General features: G+C 43.8%; 1 protein-coding gene across 1 annotated transcript; it reads right to left on the bottom strand.

The window, feature by feature from the left end:
• Window positions 1-216: 216 nt before the first annotated feature.
• LOC131265067 (uncharacterized) lies at window positions 217-19527 on the bottom strand. The gene is made up of 6 exons (XM_058267329.1): window positions 19437-19527; window positions 9988-10169; window positions 9833-9905; window positions 7005-8324; window positions 6694-6900; window positions 217-788 (listed from the first exon to the last, which is right to left on the bottom strand). The coding sequence occupies exons 1-5, from the start codon at window positions 19525-19527 to the stop codon at window positions 6737-6739; spliced, it is 1830 nt and encodes a 609-aa protein (XP_058123312.1). The 3' UTR covers window positions 217-788; window positions 6694-6736.
• Between the last annotated feature and the right edge of the window lie 1270 nt (window positions 19528-20797).

Raw genomic sequence — 20797 nt, 5'->3', positions numbered from 1 at the left:
GTTCACTTGCCATAAGAAATATTTTTCTCGCTGACCATTGTGGGGTGCAAATAAAATGAGAATTTAACGTGACGTAAAACTACAATCAAATAAGCTAAAGAGCGACACAATTTTTCACCATCATAATGAGAAATGAAAAGCTTCCTTGTGAATGCAATTATCTCTCGTCAAGAAGTAAACTCTACAATTAAATGTATGAGCTACCGTTGAGCTTTGTCGACAATCTTGAAACTAGTTTTCAAGATACAGAAACATCGTCGAAGAAAAGAAGTTTCCCCAACGATCGCTTCAACAGTGCCTCCTGCGTATGTGGTTCGAGCACAAAGAAGCATTGAAACGGATGAAAATGCTCCATAACATCACACAACTACACTGATCGGTCCATCTTTACCTATTACTTTACTAGGCTAGGTTTCTAAACTACGGTTGTCTATTGTTTGTATGCTTCCCCTATGATATAGTCGACCGTCATTATCTCTCTTGTTCAAGAACATTTGGTATAGATTCCTTCCCGCGATTTTTGCGTTTGATTTTTCACCTTTTTATTGTTTCACTCGCTTACTTCCATTACGCTAAATAGTTTGTTCCGCTATGTATCTTTTCCCCTGTTTATATGTTCTAGTAGTATTAGTAGTAGAAGTTGCTGTTGTTGTTGTTGCCGTTGCATTAACTGTTGTTGATGATGCGTTATTGATGCTTCACTTACGGAATTAAGCACGTTTTCTAACGGATTTCAGGTTCCCGTACGCTCGGTCGTCAGAGAGGCAAACTTTGACATCAGGTGTAACCTGTAGAAATGTAAATAAAAATGAAGATGAAACGAAGTCACAAACTAAAAATATAGCTGCAACTATCAACTAAAACATTGGAATACTATGGGTAAATAAGCAGCAAATCGATTTGGGATTACAATTCGTACTGCATTTGACGCTTTTTGAGCTGTGCTTCAACAATGAAAATCATGTTTCTTGGAAATTGCTAAACTAACAAAAAGTTAGATAATGATCCTCGTGAAACTTTTTACAATCGGAACCCATGGCCGTGCATTATACTCTTGGATAATTTTCGACTCTCCGTCATTTTGCACGCCGACGCAAGCCGAACGCCATAATTATGCTCCGCTAAAAGTCCGTGACGCGAAAGTTCGCTGGGTGGAAACTTTTTAACAACCAAATGAAGTTTTCCGTCGGGCTGAACACGACTGATTATTATGTGTAAATATTGTATTGAGTTTCCTTGTCGGTTTCATTTTTGAATTTGTACAATGGTACAAATTTGTGAAGCGTATCTTTAGTATTTAATAAGTCTACAATGATTACTTCTAATAAGCTTTATCTGCTAAATTCACTAAACACCGAAGTACCTTAAAGTTGATTCAACTGTCAACCATAACGGTTACAGACGTACTCGTTTGATAAAACATCACCCGTATCATTTCAAAGATTCTTCTTCATGTACCAAATTTGCAAACGTGTGTTGGATTAAAGCTGGATGCTTGTCTTATCCGCTCTCAATCCCCCGAAGGCATTGTCGTGTTTCAAGAAATAATTCCTTCGTCATGGATCCCATTCTGCTTTCCAATGTAGACAACATTATCGACACAACTTCCGCTAATCCTTTCTGTCTTGTGCCTATCGGAATGTATTTAGTCTGAACATTTCGCCCATCCCAGTGACGATGCCACACCAAGGTTACGTTACCCAAAGCATGCGGGTACCCAAGACAGCGGATATTGGCAGCGTTCTAACATGGTGGTGATGCACGGTGGCAAAGTGGTGAAGAAGATTGTTGTTTCGGTTTCATTAACGTTCACCGTTTGAAAGGAACAGCCACCCTTCGGCATCATCCCATGGTAGCGCTAATGATCATGGGGTTTTGCCATCATTAGTCTTATCTTTGCACCGGAGTTCAGTCAATTTCTCCATTTAAGAGATAAGAAAACGTCTTTCTAACTTGCCCTATAGCTAGCTAAATCCATATCCACGGATAACTATGGTGATATGTAGAAGACACATATTTTATTTACCTTCATTGTTTTTAAAGGTGCTGTAAAAACCAGTTATGAGTAAAGTACTGACATATATTTAAACTAAATGTACTCTCAATTGGGTAAATTCACCTCCATCGTATGTTCGGCTCTACTGTCAGAAGGGTGGCTTTATTTGATTTCAATGCAATTTAACGAACCCAATCAGGGATGATTGAAGGCTGCAGAAAAATCACACACCCCTGGGTAAATTACCTTTTAATTATCGAACAATCAGGCACTTAAGCTATTGGAATGCATCCAATGCTTTTGCCAGAAGCCACCTATATTGCATCAGGATGGGGGGAAAAAACAGAGAATACCACGTACAGAGGGCAAGGGTGAGCTTTTAATTCATTTGCCAAGCATCCACTCGCCGGGCAATAATGGGCCCCGACACATTGACGTAAGCGAGAACTTTTCATACACGGCCGGTTTTCCCCCCTTTCGCTTCTCCTGCTTCCGCTCAAACCACACCAGGAAGGATTTACTGTTGTTCACCTTTGACGCTTACGGTCTCGACCTTACAATTACTCTTTATCAATATTCTAGTGCTCTAATTGCTAGCATAAAACATATAAAAGATTGAAAAAATCACACGCCAAAGGTAGGAAACGCGTTAGAGTAAAACTAAAATCAAACAGAGCTTTTCCCCCCCAGTTGGGTCAGAGCGGCTTTCCTTTGCGCTTTTCATTTGCAGTTACTTCTCCCCTTTTCCAGCAGTGCGGTGTACTGATTTATCTCGCACCCCACACAGCAGGAAATACTAGTTCCACATGATGCGAAGGGCCTGAGTTCTGGGCGCGGTTTGCTCGACTGCGGTTTGCTAATGAACTTATTTATTGTACAAAGTATAATTTAATTTACACCCATCTACGCTGCAATGGGGGGCTGAACTGACCACAAAATGGAGGCCCGGGCTTCCTGTCCGGGTACTCGCAAAAGGGGCCGGTCAGAAGCCAGCAACTATCAATCAGGGTGCTTTACGATTTTATAAAGCACCAAACCCAACCTCTGCGCAGGACCTTGGCTCGAGTTGAGGTTGAGACCGGCTTGCCGGGGCGGTCGGTTTGAGGTGAAATGGAAAATTAATAACTCTCCCCGAGAACAAAACCCCCCTGGGCGTGACCTCGGACCGGAGAACCGGTCATTATCCCATCGATGGGGTTGGGTGGTTGGGTCGCTCTTCGGAAACGATTTAAAATCGGGCGTCAAGCGTTTTGGGGGGTGGTGAACCCGAGCATACAGGAAACCACCATTCATTACTCTAATGGGTTAGCGCAAAATCTCCAATCGGGTTTTAATTAACGCATTTCAAAGACCGTGATAAATCCACACAGTGGAAAATTGGACGTCACAAGGAAAATACAGATTTTGTTAAGTTTGATTCAAGTGCAATTGAATTTCGAAATAAATTCATCCATAAAACTGACTGAACTTGAAAAAACTTTCTCCAGTTACATCGCTGGCTAGTATTAATTCCAACGTTCGTCCCGTTGGAAAAGTGGGTAGGTTTTTTAATTAACATTAAATTTGCCAGCAAACTTCCCCTACCCTTCGGTTGCCTTACTGTGCATAAACGGGCGGGCTCAACGAACCGACCGCGGCGGATTATCCAACGTGATTTAATGAAATTACCGAACAAAATTTCGCCTCCAACCAACGCATTCCGGGACACGTTTGAGCGTCGCGTGCCCTCGATGTGCCCGGAGCTTTTCTCTGGCCGTGTTCCGGCACGGGTTTTGCGGATCGGATTTGCATGTTGATCCGTCGATCCCGGGAACAGGAAGGATGTCAAACCGTCCTTTAGCAGGGACATGTGCCTAAACCGCTCGCTGTCCACCGGTACGTGCTATTAATCACGTTGATCGAATTAAGTGATGCCCACGGTTGCCATAATGCGTCCGCCTGACTCGTGGAGCTTGCGATGGGGTTGTTCTTGCGTGTCAGGTTTTAAACGCTTTGAAATTATTTCGTGGGTGTTGTACAACCATTTTTCAAAAGCAAACAAATATTTTACGAAAGCAAGAAATACTCCTTTCCATGCAATACCAATTCCATTATTTCCGCACACTTTAATGCATCGAAATCTTTTCTCAAATGACCACTTTGTCCACTTCGCCGGTTCCATTTACTGTCGCGAATCACTTTACCTAATTCATTAATTATGCCCCCATCCTTGTCCGTCCCGTTCAGGCCCACCACGTACCCGCTGACGTAAAAGATTGCTTTTCCCATGCGCCTCGTTGGACAGCACAATTAGGACGGACACGACAGGCGCCAGCTAAATGAGTTTCTGCATCAATTATCCAATTGCCATCCCTTTTCTCCGGGCGGCATCGGAGGCCGCTGTCGGCGTCGGTTCGGTGGGGGGACATTTCGAGCGACATGAAGCACAAAACGTGACATCCGTTCGCAGGATAATTTCATCAGTCAATTGTTGCTTCCGTGATGTTGCATTTGAATTGACGCCTTCCGCCCTGTTCGCGCCGATTTTCCCATTGCTATGCTTGCTTCGAGGGAATTTTCTACTTAGGTCCTATTCAACAATGGACAGTTGAGCAAACATTTCCTTTTAGAAATCCTGCTGACCGTTTCACAACGGAACGTAGATCCGATCGCAAGATACATTCGACAGATCTATCACAAAATGTGTGTATCTCGCCATCAGACAATTAATAGCAGCATTTTGCCATGAATCCTTGCATCTTCAGATGAGAGAGACATGAACTTCAACGCACATCGATCGTGTTTACAATTGAAAACAAAACTTTAAAGGCCCAATTATGAACGATTTGGTTTAGGAATTAAAATCAACTTTAGTGACTTTTGGTGACCATCATGGAGTCTTTTCAGGGAACATGGAACCGCATGTTGAATCTGTTTGTGACATAACGGTATGCTAATATGCCCGGGCTCCCTGTTTGCATTAGGCATGCAACATTACCATTCGCCGTAAACATTGTACTCTGCCGTTTTAGCAAACACTAAGCCAATGCTAATAGCTGCCCGGGAACGGATTTGTTTAAGTCAAAGCATGAAGTTCAGAGAAGTTAAATTTTGGTTGAAACATCAATCGAGTAAAGCTGAACATACTGAAAAAGTATATAGAACCGGACATGGTTATGGTTTATCGAAATTATGTTCAACGTTTTGTTTATCCGGAAATGAGACGTTCTATTTATAACTTTTTTTTCAAGTTAAAACGTTAAAATGCTAACAATACCAAGATAAAAGGTTTAAATGAAATGAGATGACGAACTTGCTGGGGGGTATAATTAAATATCGATTTTCGTGAATCCTATCATCGTAAAAGGAAAAACATGACAAATTTAAATATTTGTTTTGAGTTCCGGGAAAAATTCCTTTCAAATAAATTTCGAAAGAAAATATTTCAACGAAGTTTATTGAGTTCCGATCTACTTGAACCACACCGCAGATGCAAGTTACGAAGAAATAAAAGACGGGCGTCCACCAAACAAGGACCGGAAAGGAGGCGTCCACTCGACAGGTGGCAGATAAAGCGTTTTTCAAGCGATAATCCGGCCTGAAATTGACATCTGCTCCAGCGCGTACGTTTATGCCCAGTGTTGCTCCCCAAGCCGCCCGCCGCGTTTTTCCGAACCCCCCCCCCCCCCCCTTCCCCCCTCGACTACGAGTAGCAGGAAATTGAAATTTTATTGATTTAGTTGTCACAAGCAAATGCCACACGATGCTGATTCGTGGTATTTTCGATCGGCCGGGACCATCCCGCCGAGGAATCAGCAACGGAGCGAGGGTTCTAAGGATATGCCGTTTGTTGATTTGATGGCTGGAAAAGAGCATGCCGCATCTCGACCGTGGAACTTCCACAAATGGGGGACACAAAATTGTCATGCAAACCACACTTCATAATTGCTGTTCGTGTGCGAAATTGCTATCAATTTCGGGCGAGCACGGTAGCACGGGAACGCCTTCACGCGGGGGAAACTGCCAAAATGATGCAAATTTGTACTTGATTATTTGACATTACCACGGTTTTACGTGGCGTTCTTCCCTCCTTTGCTCGCTCGAGCGTGCCGGAAAATGCTACCATCTCTGGCTACGGGGAAAACAAACGTTAAGACACCTGTCAGGCGGAAATTTATCGTAAAATAAATGCGAACGATGTTGATGCTGCCAATTTGGTCCTTGTCTTCTTTTCTATTTTTTTTTTCAAAAGCGGATCGCTCTCATCATCTCCGGCATTATTCCTTTCAATTATTGCAATTATGTTTTAACCTGCTTCCTAGACGGTTGCCGAAGGATGATTTTGCATCATCGTTCCGATAGGTCGGCGCTTTCCAGTTCTAATACATTTATATCCATCGGGTAATCATTTTCGGTTGTGCGTCTTTTTGGGGCGGTTTCGTGGAAATAAATCCAAGATCAGTTATTTCCATTTTCTCACAGAAGAACGATTTGGGATCTAATGGAACCACGGGGCTTCTTGGAAAATTGTTATCAAAGCAAAATTTTGAAAATGTAGGGAAGGTAAAACAAGAATTTCATCCTAAGTTAAATGGGTATCCTTTACAATTGTTAAGACAAGGGACCTTTCAATCAGCGTCTTTGGATAAACCATGCTCAAACTTAACGAATCTAGATTAAAATAATAATTTGACGTCACAAACAACCACCATAAGTACCTTCTTTGACGTTCTACCGTGGACCAATCCTGCCCGACAACTTCTAATATCCGGCCTCGTCCAGCATGTCGGGCAGTATCAAGGGTGGACAGTTGAGGCGCGTGCAGGACACCCGCGGTGAACTGTCATAGTCCGGGCCGGCTTCACAGACGCAGTACATACAGAGGCCCACCTTCTTGACTTCGGCTCCGACCGGATACGTGACGCCTGAAAGTAGAATTTAAACATCGATAGAAGGCATATTAGAAATCGTTGTAAGTAGTTATAAAAGAGTCAAGTATATTCCATCCAGCTGCCAGCTTCTTACTCACCTAAAACAACGCAGTGTGGTTCTTCTTGCGTCACATTCTCTGCAGTGCTCTCCGTCGGTGATCTTGTCGTACTACTACTGCTGCTTATACTACCGCTACTACTTCCGGCGGTTTCTTGGGTATTTTCCGACGGAACCTCGGGGTAGATCAATTCCGAATGATTCGTTCCCTCGCCGTAATCTGTCTCCAGTGTCGTCGTGTTCAGGATGTCGATCACGGAAGACGGCGGTGCTGGCGGAATCGTCGTGCTCGACCGGACGCTGTACTTTCCCTGGGTTACGTTCGTGGTTAGCATGATCGCCGGTGCAACCGGTCCTCCGTCGTCATTCGCTTTACTCTCATCGGTCTCATCACTGTCCGTTCCACTGGAGTCCTCGCTCGCGGACTCACTGGCGGATCCGTGGTCTTGCAAAACTGGCGACGAGACGCGACCGTCGAAGCTGAGCACATCCTGGTGATCCGAGCCGATCTCAGGGCCGCCGATTGTGCCACTATCGTCAAACATCTCCACGTGTCCCGACGAGGTGATGATGTAGTGCTGCGGTACGTCCCGATCCCGGCCACGCTGTTGTGAACTGTGATCCGACTCCGGCTCGTGAATCATTCCGAACCCATAGCCACCGAACTGTTCCGGTTCCGAAACCGATGCTTCCTCACTTGTCGGCTGCTGATGCACCGGTTCTGTGGTTTCCTTCTCACGCACACTACGATCCGACTCGGTCACTCCAATGTCCTTCCGTGGAAGTGCATCACTGGCAATGGAGACGGTTGGTTTTCGCTTCACATCGAACGCATATCCCTTCGATGGCTGAGCCTTGGCTGACTTTTTGTGCTCCTTCGCTTTCTTATGACCAACGCCCTTTCCTTTGCCCTCCTTTTTCCGTCCTCCCACTTGGTCCTTGTCATCTCGGGTTGGATTGCTAGCGGTCACCGGTCCGCTCGAGATCGGCCGGTACATCATGATCGGCGGGGACTGTGGAAAGCTAAGAATGTTCTGTGGTATGCCCTCGAGGGCGTCTTGCAGATGACCGGCGGATCCGTGGCGGACACTCGGTTCCAGAATCGTAGCATCGCCATCGCGTCCATGTGAGGATGGTGTTGAAAGTGCCACCGTGCTGCTGAACGCCGTCGTGCCGCTATCGCTGAGCGTATCGGCAAGGGACAGTCGTGTCGAACCGTTGGCGGATTCATTTGTGGCGTTTGCCGCGTTTATGATGGTGGAAAGTTCTGCAGCCGTTCCGAGCGAGGGATGGTCCAGTATCGGCGAGGACTCGGCTAAGTGATCCTCTTCGTACTCATGACTCGTTTTCAGCAGTGGATCTGTGGAGAAGCAAATAAATTATTGGTAATTTGATAACATAAAATGTAAACTAAAGCGGTTAAAGTTCCATTACAGATTTATGTGTTGTGCCTTATGAATATTTAGGAGAGATTCATTCATATGAATCAGTCACCAAAGATTGATTCAGATTAATTCACGAATCTTGTGGAATTCAAATCTTAAAACATTGATGGATCTTCCAAAACTTTAACGAATTTTCATGAATCTTTCACGAATTTTTCACGCATCGTCATGATTATTTCGTTGGCGCGGACCAAAAAAAGGGAGACTCTTTTTGGGTTTTTTTCTGTTCTGTCACATAAATGAATCTATCATTAAAAGGCTCATGAAGCTCGAAAACGCAGCAAAGAGTAATTCAGACTCGTGAATCTGAATCGGAATTACACAACTCTAGATTTGTATCGTTAAAGTTTAAATTAAATTATGGAGACTAGATAGCCGGAATCTTTTGCCAATAGAGGACAACGCCATAATGTAGGTCAAAATAGGGATAGTAAACTTTTGACGCTCTTGGGAAATATTATGAACTGTTCATCTTTGATAACATACTACCATCTGCGAAACAAAAGCACTCACACTAACACATCTTCTCCTTTTTGGCGTAACGACCTTGTTGGTCATGCCTGCCCCCCGTTAAGGGCTTACAAGACTTTTACCCTATGTGTACGTGGATAGTCAGTCCTCTCGTGCAGGGGAGGGTCCGGTCTCGGCTGGGATTCGAACCCACGCCGTCGAGGAGGTGTGGCTCGGCGCTCATAGGCCGATTTTATAACCGGTGCTACTGCTCGGCTGTCGCGGACCCCCAACACATATTGGCTTCATTTCATTTTGCACTAACACATATTGGCTTCATTTTACATCTTCCTAGTTGCCATCCTAGCATTCGAACGGTCAAATCATTCGCAACAGAACTCCGCTCCCCAGAACAACAGTTTTCTCTACGATGGATTTGGAAACTTGCCAGCCAAAAGGGGCACCCAAATCGGAGCTGAAAAATTGCATTACCCCTAAGTGACACTCCACGCCGGGTGGCGGGCTCTTTCGAACATCGACTCCATCCTGTGGACACACAACAGCCCATAAATTACATTATGAATTTAGGGGCGGGTGGGCCAAAGATACCCAAAAGATATATGACGATGGTACAAAACTGAATGGCGTTCCGGTCGATTGTGCTGCGTTGGCACAAGCCGAACACTCGCGCTGGCCGGGTTGGGAATGAAAAATGGTAATCCGATTAGCGGCTGACCTAAATGCAATCGAAGGACCTTTTTGTAGATTTCATTGTGCTCCAAACTAGCCGTTTTATTGCAACGCTCGTTGATACTGGTTGAATGTCGATAAGGTGACAAGGTTTGGCAAACGTTACAGGGGTTATCGTGTGCACGTTACAATTAATTTGATTGCTCAGCAGCGCTAGGTCATTTCGAGGAGCTAAGGATAGCGTTACTAACTACTACTTACTGGCTTGGTAAGAGCTACTTACCACATTGCTTCCACCAGCAGAATATTTCACCATCAATGCAGAGGCATATCTCGCACGGATCAAGCCTTTGTAGCTGCAATGGAAGAGGCATCAAAGGACACCATGAGAACTGCGGGAAAACCCACTCCATACCTCTACCCCTCCCTCCTTCCTACCTTTTGGCCGTGGTCATATTTGAAGTTATCCACCATGCACGATTCCGCCTTCTGCAGCTCGCCACGATCGTTATCGTTAATGATGTCGGACAGCATGCCCTGATCGTACCGGGCTTCGGTCTGTTCCGCGTCCAGGTCCACGCTGTACCTGTAACGCTCCGTTTCCATGAAGTGTGTTGGCACTGTATGTGTAGGTAACAAGAAATTGGTGAAAAAAGCATCATCAGTAAGTGGTCGGCAATAAAAACAATACACATCAACGTAAATCTAGAGAGACTAAGTCGAACAGACGATTTAGATGTACAAATTTCCTGAAAACAAAATCAAATAATTTATCATTTTTCATCTGCAATTGAATGGTTCATATTGATGCCTCCAACACTCGCATCATAAGAAAAAGGATCATTGAGCAAACAATCGAGTACATTTAACTTCCCCTCAGTGGAAAAATCCCAACATGGTCAAAACCAAACGAAAACCCTCGTAAAGTATTCACGCCTTCTAAGAAATCATCCATATTGCGAGAGGGAACTCAGAATGACTATTTATTTCCATCAAAAATCTTTCTCAACTGAACGCCTACATTTTTCGAGAAAAAAACAATTGGTTTTTCCGAACTTTGAGCGCTTCTCGCTAATGGTCTCTATTTCATTGCATGAAAAACGTTACAAAGCCAGCAGCACAAATTCGTAACGACCCCGAGGAGGTTCGAACATTACACAAAAGAAAAACAAAAAACAAGTCGAAAAGCCAAACAGATATTAAATTCGGAGCTCTGGCGCAAGAAAATGGATGGTGGAAAAAGGAAGCGTATCGACTGCAAACGGGTGGTAAGCATTATTTCCGTCGGCACATTACGATGTTGTCTGTGCAGTGAGGCAGTGACCCCCGTCTTGGCGGTCGCTTCCGCTAGTATAATATTCTTTCCACTTGAAACAAAAGAAAACCCTCCTCCTAAACGCATTCGAGTCGAGTTTCGTACAATTTTAGCCAGAGATAGATGAATGTGGTGCAACCCATCCACTCGAGTTCACCGTACTGAACAATCTGCATCCATTGCAACCGTTCACTATCCGGGATGGGGAATGGACACAAAACAGCCTCCCACTTTTCCTTACCACGGACATCCTTGCTTGTCAGTTTGCTTTCCCGGCTCCTTTCTGTTTCGTTGTTTTTGTGTCAATTGTTCTCCGCTGCCGGTGGTTTTGACTCTTTTTCTCGGCTTGTCCCTTGCGCTTGTCGAAGCATCTTGACTCTAGAAAGAAAAACGACCAGCCATACCCAGCAACAACGACGACACCGACACCGACGATGACAGCCAAGACAACGAGCAAGCGATAAAGCGTAAAAGCATTCACGGCTTGCACTTTTGTGCTTGCGAACACAATCATGTCCCTTGCAGTACTCGAGTCCTTTTTGCAAGTTTCCAACTTTTTGCTCCCCATGTGCAAGTGTTGTCCTGCAGGAAAAACCCAAGAGAGACTGCCCTGCTTCGGTTCTCCATTCGTTAGTTTTCAAGTGTTTGTGTGTGAACGCCGGCGTACGAGTTCCCCTTGCGTAAACAACCGGCTGTATGATTAAGAACGAGTATTTAGATGCACGAAGACTCGAGTACAAGACACACGTGTGTGCCCGTTAACGACAGCATAAAACATCTTCGTTCCCGGACACTCGAACTCGTGTGTAACACAAAAAGGAAGCAGCCCGAAACATGAGTTTGCAGACAACCGAGGCGAGGTTATGGTCGATTCTTTAGGCTACAGTTATGGTTGTCTTCCTTCTTGTGCAAATATCATAAACATACACTCTCTCGAAGGTTTCTTTTCCTCCCACTCGGCCAAACTTTGGACCAATCAATAGGAGAAAAGAGCTGGCCTCTTAGCACGGGAAGAAAAACGACACACCGTCTTCACACGAACGAGACGATAAAAACTTCCCACCGGGCAGACAAATCCTGGAACTGGAAGTTTTCTTCGCAGGACCAGCTGAATGGAAAACCTCCCAGCCCTGTTGGTGAAATGAAGATATCAAGCTCGGTAGAAGGCTACTGCAAATTTGACGCTGGCCAATTCGGATTTGACCACTCTCGAGCAGGCACGGGGGGAAATTGTTTGCAAAGTTTAAGCAACAACTTTTTCTTCCTCTTGTCTGTGCGCTTCTTTCGTTTGTCTTTCGATCTATTTGGTGGAGGAAAGTTTTATTTTTCTATTGTGGAGCGTAAAGATAACAGAAGCAGATAGCTTCAAACGGTTCCGATTTATGGTGCCGGAGAAAAACTCGATCAGGCCAGATTGGCTTTTAAAGTGTACGATATTCATAAAACCACCCCTCCTTTCCATGTGTTTTTTTTTCATGGCGAGTAAATTGAGTACTTAAATCGATTTATGCGTTCCTTCGGTTATGTATATTTTTTTCATATCTGTTCTAATTTTAAATCAATTTCCCTCTGCAAATAACTTACATCCGCTGGATAAAATCATTCGGTGCCACAGTGGCACATTGAGTCGTACAATATTAATCCAAAATCATAAAATTATGATCTTTCCGTTCTTCCGCGGAGAACTTTTCCAACCAAGCAAAACTCTTCCATTCGCTCGCAGCTGCTTCGCTGCGCTTATTGGAGCACTTGAGAACAGTTTCAAGAACTGCATCAGCTATTGAATTTTTCAGCTCAGCTCAAGTTGCACCGGTCGAAACTTTGTACCTTCGGTACCTTTTTGCTTCGGCGCGGATCTTTTCTTGGCTTGTTCCTTGCAGATTCTGCCTGCCTGCTGAGAGTGCCTTTCGCGTCATTCACGGTAGATTTTCATTTCTATTCATTCGAGTAAGATGTTTCCGGCGAAAAACCCCGCCCTGCAGCAGCATTTCCGCTCCGCTTTCGGCCCTTCGGAACGCGACGGGAGACTGAAAAGTTATGAAAGTTTCACACCAACAGTGCCACTACCGGTTGTGTGTGACGTGGTGGTAACGTTCGTTTTGTGCGAAACTTTTCCCCGGTGATAGTCTGCACTCTAAGCCGATCATCCATCCGACGTAGGTTGGAATGTTTTTACCGAAAATACTACGAATACACTGAATGAGAAAGGAGGATGGATCTCAAAACTGAATGAAGGGACAAAGGGTTACCTTTCCACAAATGGTTGAGTTTGCAAACACTTACTGCTATACACGTGGTAGCAAATCAGCCTTCTTGTGCTACTCTTGAGAAAATGTGTAACGATGCCTTTCGGAATGGGACGTTGGAAGGCGTCAAACAGTAACCAGCTGTTCGTCGGCAAGTCGAAAACTGTCAAGAACTTGTTGAAGAAGCTCTTTAGGATCCTTACTTATAAGAGTGTATGTGTGTGTAAGTAGCTGTCATCGTGTTCGTGTACAAACAACAGACTAAAGTGTTTTTTTGTAGTGCGAGTGCTTTACATCTTGTTAATTAAAGTTATCGTTCCCCAAACAACAATTCTTGATGTTCGTTCTTCGAATGCGAATGTGGAAGACTTTATCCGATTCCCATTACAAGGCAAATCCATACGATTTTAGCAAAACTTTTTCAATCATTTGCCCGAGGCAACGTCTCATACTGAGTAAAACATAAATAAATGGATAAAAACTAGCACTTCTGGTTACACTTAAAAATGTATTAACCATCTAATATATCAAAAAGTCTGTTTGCACTACAGTAACATTTATGAAACTACAACTTGTTTGATGATCAGCAATAATGATTAAACATTTGAAGTCTCCACGATTTTACTCATACTTCCGAACGAGAAAAAGTATCATAACAAAAAAAAAATCAGAGAAAATCTACGCTTAGAATGAATCTAAGCCCAAAGAGGCTAATCAGCTGCACTGATAAGATGCAATTAAACTTTTACCAGCGATCCTCCCTTGGCCTTTGACCTTTAATCCTGTTTCGCGTTCGCTTGCCGCGGGACATGATCATCCCGACGCGAAAGCCGGCCCAATGAGAGGAAGTTTTAATATTTATGGAAACTTTTCACTGCCACACAAATCTTTCTTTTCCCGCGCCCGAAGTCTACCAATTGCAACGAACATTGTACACTCTTGATATCCTTCACCGTCACCCCGACCTGAGCCCAGTTTTCCACGACTTATCTCGACACAATTTTCCCCAAGCCCAGCACTTTCACGCGGGGATTGAAAATCATCGCTTTTCGGCTGATTGAATTAAGAGCGCTTCCGGGGACGGGAAGGTGGAAGGTCAGATTGTCGAGGTGCGATAGGGCGGATATGTCTTGAGGATCCCACGTACCGTGGAAAAGTCCTGCGAAGCTACCGTTTTGCCACCCCGATGTTGAATTTCACGCCTCCACTTCGAAAAGAATGATCAGAGTATTCGAGCTTTCCGGCCCGGCCAGGGGGCGACCCCTCTGGTGGAGGGAAAACATTTTCCTTTCGCGAACTTCTTTCGACTTTCGTCTGGTTGCCTTCCGCCCTGCGGGAGGACTTGTGACCGAAGTTTTCTGGGTTGGGAAGATATCAGCACAAAGCGGCTCGGCGGGAATTTGGACCCCACGAATTTTCCGCCGTACAGCCAGTTACACTGCTTTTCAGTGCGTCTCGGTATGCCGATTTATTTTGCGCAAAAGTTTAGCATCAGCATTAGATGCCCACCGGAAGGAAAGCATGTCGGGAAGTCAATGTTAAGAAAAAAAAAACCGGCCGCTTCCTTCCCTGCAGCTGTACCGTCCCTACCAAGCACACAATGGACAACCGACGGTGGTCTCAGCTGTGCAGGCGTCATTAAAATAATAAACCAAACTAGCGGAAAAGTTTGCGGCGGCTTCTGTGCGTAAAGTTTATCTGCTTTCTGCGAATCTTACCCAGCTCGGGGGAAAAGAGTATGCCTGCTAACAACGAAAATCGTCAAGATAATCAATTCTAAAAAAAAGAAATGTCCATTTCTTAATTGGTATAGAAGGCAGTACAATCTCCAAAGGATAAAATTGAACAGTTTTATTCCACAAATGCACCTGATTTCTAATAAAAGTTGGCTTAAAATGTTTTTTTTTATATGTATGCGCTATATAACAAAAGCCAAACAAAAACAAGGGGTGTGTTTCAATTCATATTTTAGAATTTATCTTTTGCAAACGAAACGTTAATTGACCAAATAGCAGTCAGTAAAAAGAAATTGTTTTTCTCTATGCTTTTTAAACCTTACAACTTTTGCTCTGTTATATTTAGTTCATTTTCATCGCGATTTATCAAAAACCCTACTAAGTAAAATATAATATTATAAAATATAAGAGAATCCTGTATTGATGAATATCCAAAAACTGGTTCAAAATAAATGCTTATATTGTTGAATCAATAGTTGGAGATGAAGAAGATAATTTTATATACATGTAAATAATGTGACCAAAAGAAATTCAACAAACACTAATTCAGAAGTACGTTCAAACCATGTCCAGAGTAGTAAGTACGCCATCTAGGTTGATACAGTTAAAAATTGAATGGTTCACTGTGTCGTTCGTGCAAAAAAGGTTAGAACATTCGAAGTGCTGCAACAATGTTATACAAATTCGTTCTATTGAATTTGTGCACACCTAACCCGACTGTTTGTACCAATCAAATAAATTTCTTCCGAGCGAAAGCTGAAGCAAACCAAGAGCGCAAGCAATCGGAAGAAATAAATCAACCTCATCGACGTGTGGCGAAAAGTGTCCCATCCATGTGCTACAAAATCCCGGACTGATACCAGAAGCGTACCGTGCGTTTGTCCCTTCGTTCACCGGTACGGTAACCTGACAATGCACGAGGAGTCTGGTGAGCACCGGAACCAAGAACGGATAGAATACTCGCTCTTTCCAAAAGCATTCCAGCAGCCGTGACCGTTTCGTTTTTGTTGTCGACCGTCCATAAAACTCAATACCAAACCTGTCCAGAACGGTAACGTCGGTGGAAGGTTTCCCTAAAGGCCGAAGGTTCATCGATCGCCTTCAACTTCCGCTAAAGCTTCCCATAAACACCTCGCATGGACGGGGTGTGATCGTGTGGCGCTCAGAAAAACTGTTCTTCTTCTTTGCCAGCCACTCAACCTCGGTAAAGCTTGGTCCAGAATACTCCTTCTAGCATCCTCCTTTTGGATGTCTTTTTTTTCATATACGCTTTTTGATTTTCCGTTTTACCTCCCCCATATCACCGATTGTCAAGTTTACCTTCGTGACCGTGATTTTCCACCTAATGCCACTCACATCGCCAGCACATAATCGAGCGGGATTTCGGTCGATATTCGATTTCCGGCATTGGACGGATCAACGGTTTCACGTCGTTGGGCTGACGGTTCCCGTATGGGTTGGAATTGGATAATTTTTTCCCCATATTGAGGGCACGTTTGAATGCGATTTGAAGCTCAGCATTCGCAGTGGAAACATTCGTAATATTGCATACCCTCTCGAGCATTTTCCTCCACAGCATAACCACAAGAAATCCGAGCACACCATTTCCCAGGTCCTCTTTCCCGGTGCCGAATTTTGCATCCCCTGGTCCGGTGTGGTCTGGTTACCATGCGCAACCCGTTCCACCTCGATATGGCGATGTGCCTGACGCTGCTTTGGCCCAGATGCGAGGGATTACGAGTTGTCTGGGAAACGAGCGTCCTCGCAGAAACATGTCCCTGCATCTGTTTGTCTTTGGCTGGAGGTCTATGTGTGCCATATCTCGACGACCTCGGAACCCCATGGCAGTCGGATGTAAGCTTCAAACGAAGTTTAGAGAAACAGGAAATGGCAGGACGGTCCATGGACGGGTCGTTGGTAACAGCCGGATTACTCAACGACGCGGTGTCACGAGTGATAACAGCCGGTTACGGCATGCAATCATTGTATGCATTTTGAAAGACACATTTCCCACAGGCGTCCCTTTCTCACTCTAGCTCTCTCATCCCTCGTATGACCCCATCGGCAAACAGCCGAGATGCAATTTGGGGGAGTGTTATAACATACTTCCTAATGTAGCCCAACAACCAACAACTGTATCATCACGACTGGCACGTTCCAATTTCGTCCGCCCAGTCACCTAACCCTACTTTACATGCTTGTGAGCCGAGATCGGTGAAGCAAAACAATCGATTTTTCCTCGTTCCTCGACCACCAAAACGCTCACCTCATCTTGTATTCATACTTTCTAAGCGTTATTACGAATAAAGCACAAGATTTGATGGTATTTCTTCAGGGATTGCATCCTCCAACAGGCTGAATTCTGGGGAAAGCATGCGGTTGCATTTTGTGATATTGGTTCATGTAATCTATCACGAGCTTCTGTGGGTGTTTCCAGTTCGTCCATACCAATTTGGGGTGCTTATGATAAACCAAATTCAAAGAATGATTTCTGAAACCCATTTGAAATGTTTGTATCCAATTCTCCAACAATAAATCGATGCACGTTTTGAAACTTTTTTGAAATATAAATTTTCTGTCGGTGAATAAGTAAATCTTCTCCCTAAAACAACTCCACTGATGCCTTGGCATATTTTGCATGGTGCTGCACGAACGAGACCTGACAAATGCACGCGATATTTATATGAAAACTTTCCCATGGCCCATACATGCGACAACCACAAACAATGGGCAATGGGTAAGCGTTGCTATCATCCAGCGTTGACCGAGTTTTCCATCGGCACACAAAGTGTAAACCGTCCCTCGTGCAGCATGCAAACGGATAAAGCGTAGCTAAACGGTCCACACAAAGCAATAAAAGTGTCGTTAATCAAAACTACCCGCCTTTCTGCACCTTTTGCGGAGCGTTTATCCAAATAGATTAGCTGCAAAAGTTTTGCCATTTCATGACGTTTTACTTTCCTTTCCTCACGAACGATCACTGCACCTCAAACGTTGTAGAGGTTTTGAGAATTTAAAATCTTCTACGAAATGTCTGAAGATGAAAAAAAGGAAACCGTTGGTTTAAAGAAAATGTTTAGATAGGATTGTTTAGCAAGTCAACATTTGAAGAAGATGTGGCGAATGGAAATATAGAACATTTGGAAACGTGATTCCATGATTTTCCATGAATCAAAGCAATCGATGTCTTCAGATGAAATTCTACATTAAGCTGTATTTCAATCTAAAGGAAATATTATAAAACGTGTTTCCTAGTGTATGAATAATGAGTTTAAGTTTTTAACTAATTAAATTAAAGTTGCATGACTTAAATGAACTTTTACTCGCTTCCGTTATTTATCTCATATATGACTCATTAGTCCTGACAGAGCATAAAATAAAATGACCGTAACACAAAATTCAAATGACCAAATGAACTCAAACTTCAACGTCATTAGCAACGAGCCCCCGTGCAATTCTCGAGACACAGGCAAGTAATTATGCTGCAGTGTACAAATGAAAAGATTATGCATAGACCATTGCTTGCCATCTCAAATTAAAATTGTTGAAGCGTACAATATTCGGCAGTAGTTTGCTTCCAAGAACGTTATCCTATTAAAACCGAATAGTTCCACACGAAACGTACCAGAGTCGACGAACTGGAACGAATGGAATAGAAATGTACTCCAGGAATAATTACGAACATTCCACCTGATTCATCTCACGGCAGTCCGTTCGTCATCCACGTTGCCTCATTATCAGCATCCAAGCCGGTCCTACATTCTTTACATACCGCTACATCTGCTCTCGGAAGTAAATTCCAGCAACTATCTTCCACTCGAAAAGATAGAAGATAGTTGCTTCCGACGCTTTGATCATCGACGTGCCAACCTCACGCAAGGCATCAATTCCCCTACGACAGTTTGACATGGTCGAAGATACCACCGCACGGGAACATGGCTGGCATTACACGAAAGTCCAAATGTTACCCATCCATCGCTGCGAAAGTTCAATGCAGCTCGACTTACCGATGCAGTTCTTCACTCTAACCGGAATTGGATCAATATGGTTGCTGGTTAATCCGAACGGCGGCTTTTCCTGGCCGAAGAGGAATTGTAGGAAGAAGAAATGAACCGCATGTTTCCTACTTGTGCTATTCGATGGTTGGTTGAAGGGAAAGATCAAGACAACCATGTAACATCTGCACGCGGAAACTACGGACACTGCGTAAGGCACACAAGCTTTTCGTGGACGTGTTTAACCGAAATACTTTTCCCAACTCGCTGGTTTCTAAAATATGTTTCCGTGTTCTCTCGATTCCAAGAAGTAGGTTCAAATTCATGAAAATTTACAAACGAAGTGGATCATCATACCGATGCATGCCGAGCTACAATGATTAAGAGGGCTGGTTTCGTGCCCGGAACATAAAATAGATCTCCTAAATCAAATTAATCCCCATTTTGTCTGCTAACTCTTCTTTTAATGTGTGGGTAAATTAACTTTTAAACCAATTTAGAGTGATAAAATACAAAAATTCTTAAATTATGGGAGACCTTTCAAACAGTAAACATAAACTACAGTGAAATGGTAATACATCATAACGAAACTTACCGCATAACGTTGTCCTGACTGCCAGTAAACATATAAACACAGCACACGGCGCGTAAGCCAACAGCGCGATTGGCGGCTTTCTTTCACACATTTTGGCTTTTGGACAGTGGATCAGCTCCCGCTTATCTAAAATCACCTTTTCCTGCGCACTATCGAACAACCACAAATGACCGACGGTGTTCAATCTGCTTCAATAAGTAACAACTCGCTTACAAGCTTAACTTGTCTGTTCGAAGGGAAAGAGAAACACTCTTCCAAGTTCGTACCAGTGCAATTTCTCCAACCGATTGCTGTTACGAAATACGTCAATGCTCGTTCAACCCTAAGCTGCCATTTTCTCGCACTCTGGTGCCCGCTCGAGCGTCGCACTCACTTTTCCACCACTCGTCATTCGATTTTCCACCCGCTGCAAAACCAACGACACGACCGGATGCCTTCTTTCACTTGGATGCACTTTCTGTATGTCAACTGCTCGTTTCATCATCACTACGGCTGCTGCTGAAGCACTTCATTACTTGCCAGGACGATCTCGTCGTCGTCGTCGTCGTTCCGACTTTCCTTATTTCTTTTCCACTATCTCCGCCACGCTCACATCCACACTTTCCCACGTTTTAGAAGACTCCCTTCCGATTCGTTCGGTGACTCCAGGAAAAAAACCTCGATTGTCGAGGAAAGCACCGCGCCACAGTCACGGGGTTCGATCTGTGGAATAAAAAGAGACGAATACAAAATGGACGGAATTTTTACGGCACTGTAATAGCAGGTCGGCGCTGCAATCGAATTAAGTCGGGTGGTTTTTTGCTCGTCCCCGGATTTTCCATCCCGGTCTTTGCGGGGAAGAGGATGAGCCTTTTTTCGATTTGCATTTTAATGTTTGTGCTGGTGAATTTCGCTGCAAATAATGATGATTCATTAGGAGCAGAAAATGCTCGGAGCGGAAAAGATCACATTTGAGTTTCCATTTGGGTTTACAATCAAACGAATTCTTCGTTCGTCACTCTCATTACTTTTTTTTGTTTCAGCGGAAAAAACGTTCATTGGTAAATTAAAATGTCACCGGAGCGAATCGTGTTTATTGTGGAAAAATGCCCAAATGTCAATGGTTGAATGAAATGAAAATATTTGTCCACTCTTCAAACGTGAGTCGAAAATGAAGTACAAACATTCGGCCTACTTTGTTCGTAATTGTTTCCCATGCAATTTTCAATGGGTCAGCTTTTCACTTTCGAAGAAATTAAATTCACCCCAAACACTGTTCTTTATGTGAAGTGTACAATGTATTGATTATGTCCGCGTTTAAAAAACAGTTTTACTGGTTGCAATATAAAAATAAATTTGAATCCTAATCATTTGAATAAAAT

Source organism: Anopheles coustani, chromosome 2, assembly GCF_943734705.1.
Source record: "Anopheles coustani chromosome 2, idAnoCousDA_361_x.2, whole genome shotgun sequence".
Lineage (NCBI taxonomy): Eukaryota > Metazoa > Arthropoda > Insecta > Diptera > Culicidae > Anopheles > Anopheles coustani.
Note: the sequence above shows the minus strand (reverse complement) of the source record. Positions and strands in the feature narration are given on the sequence as shown.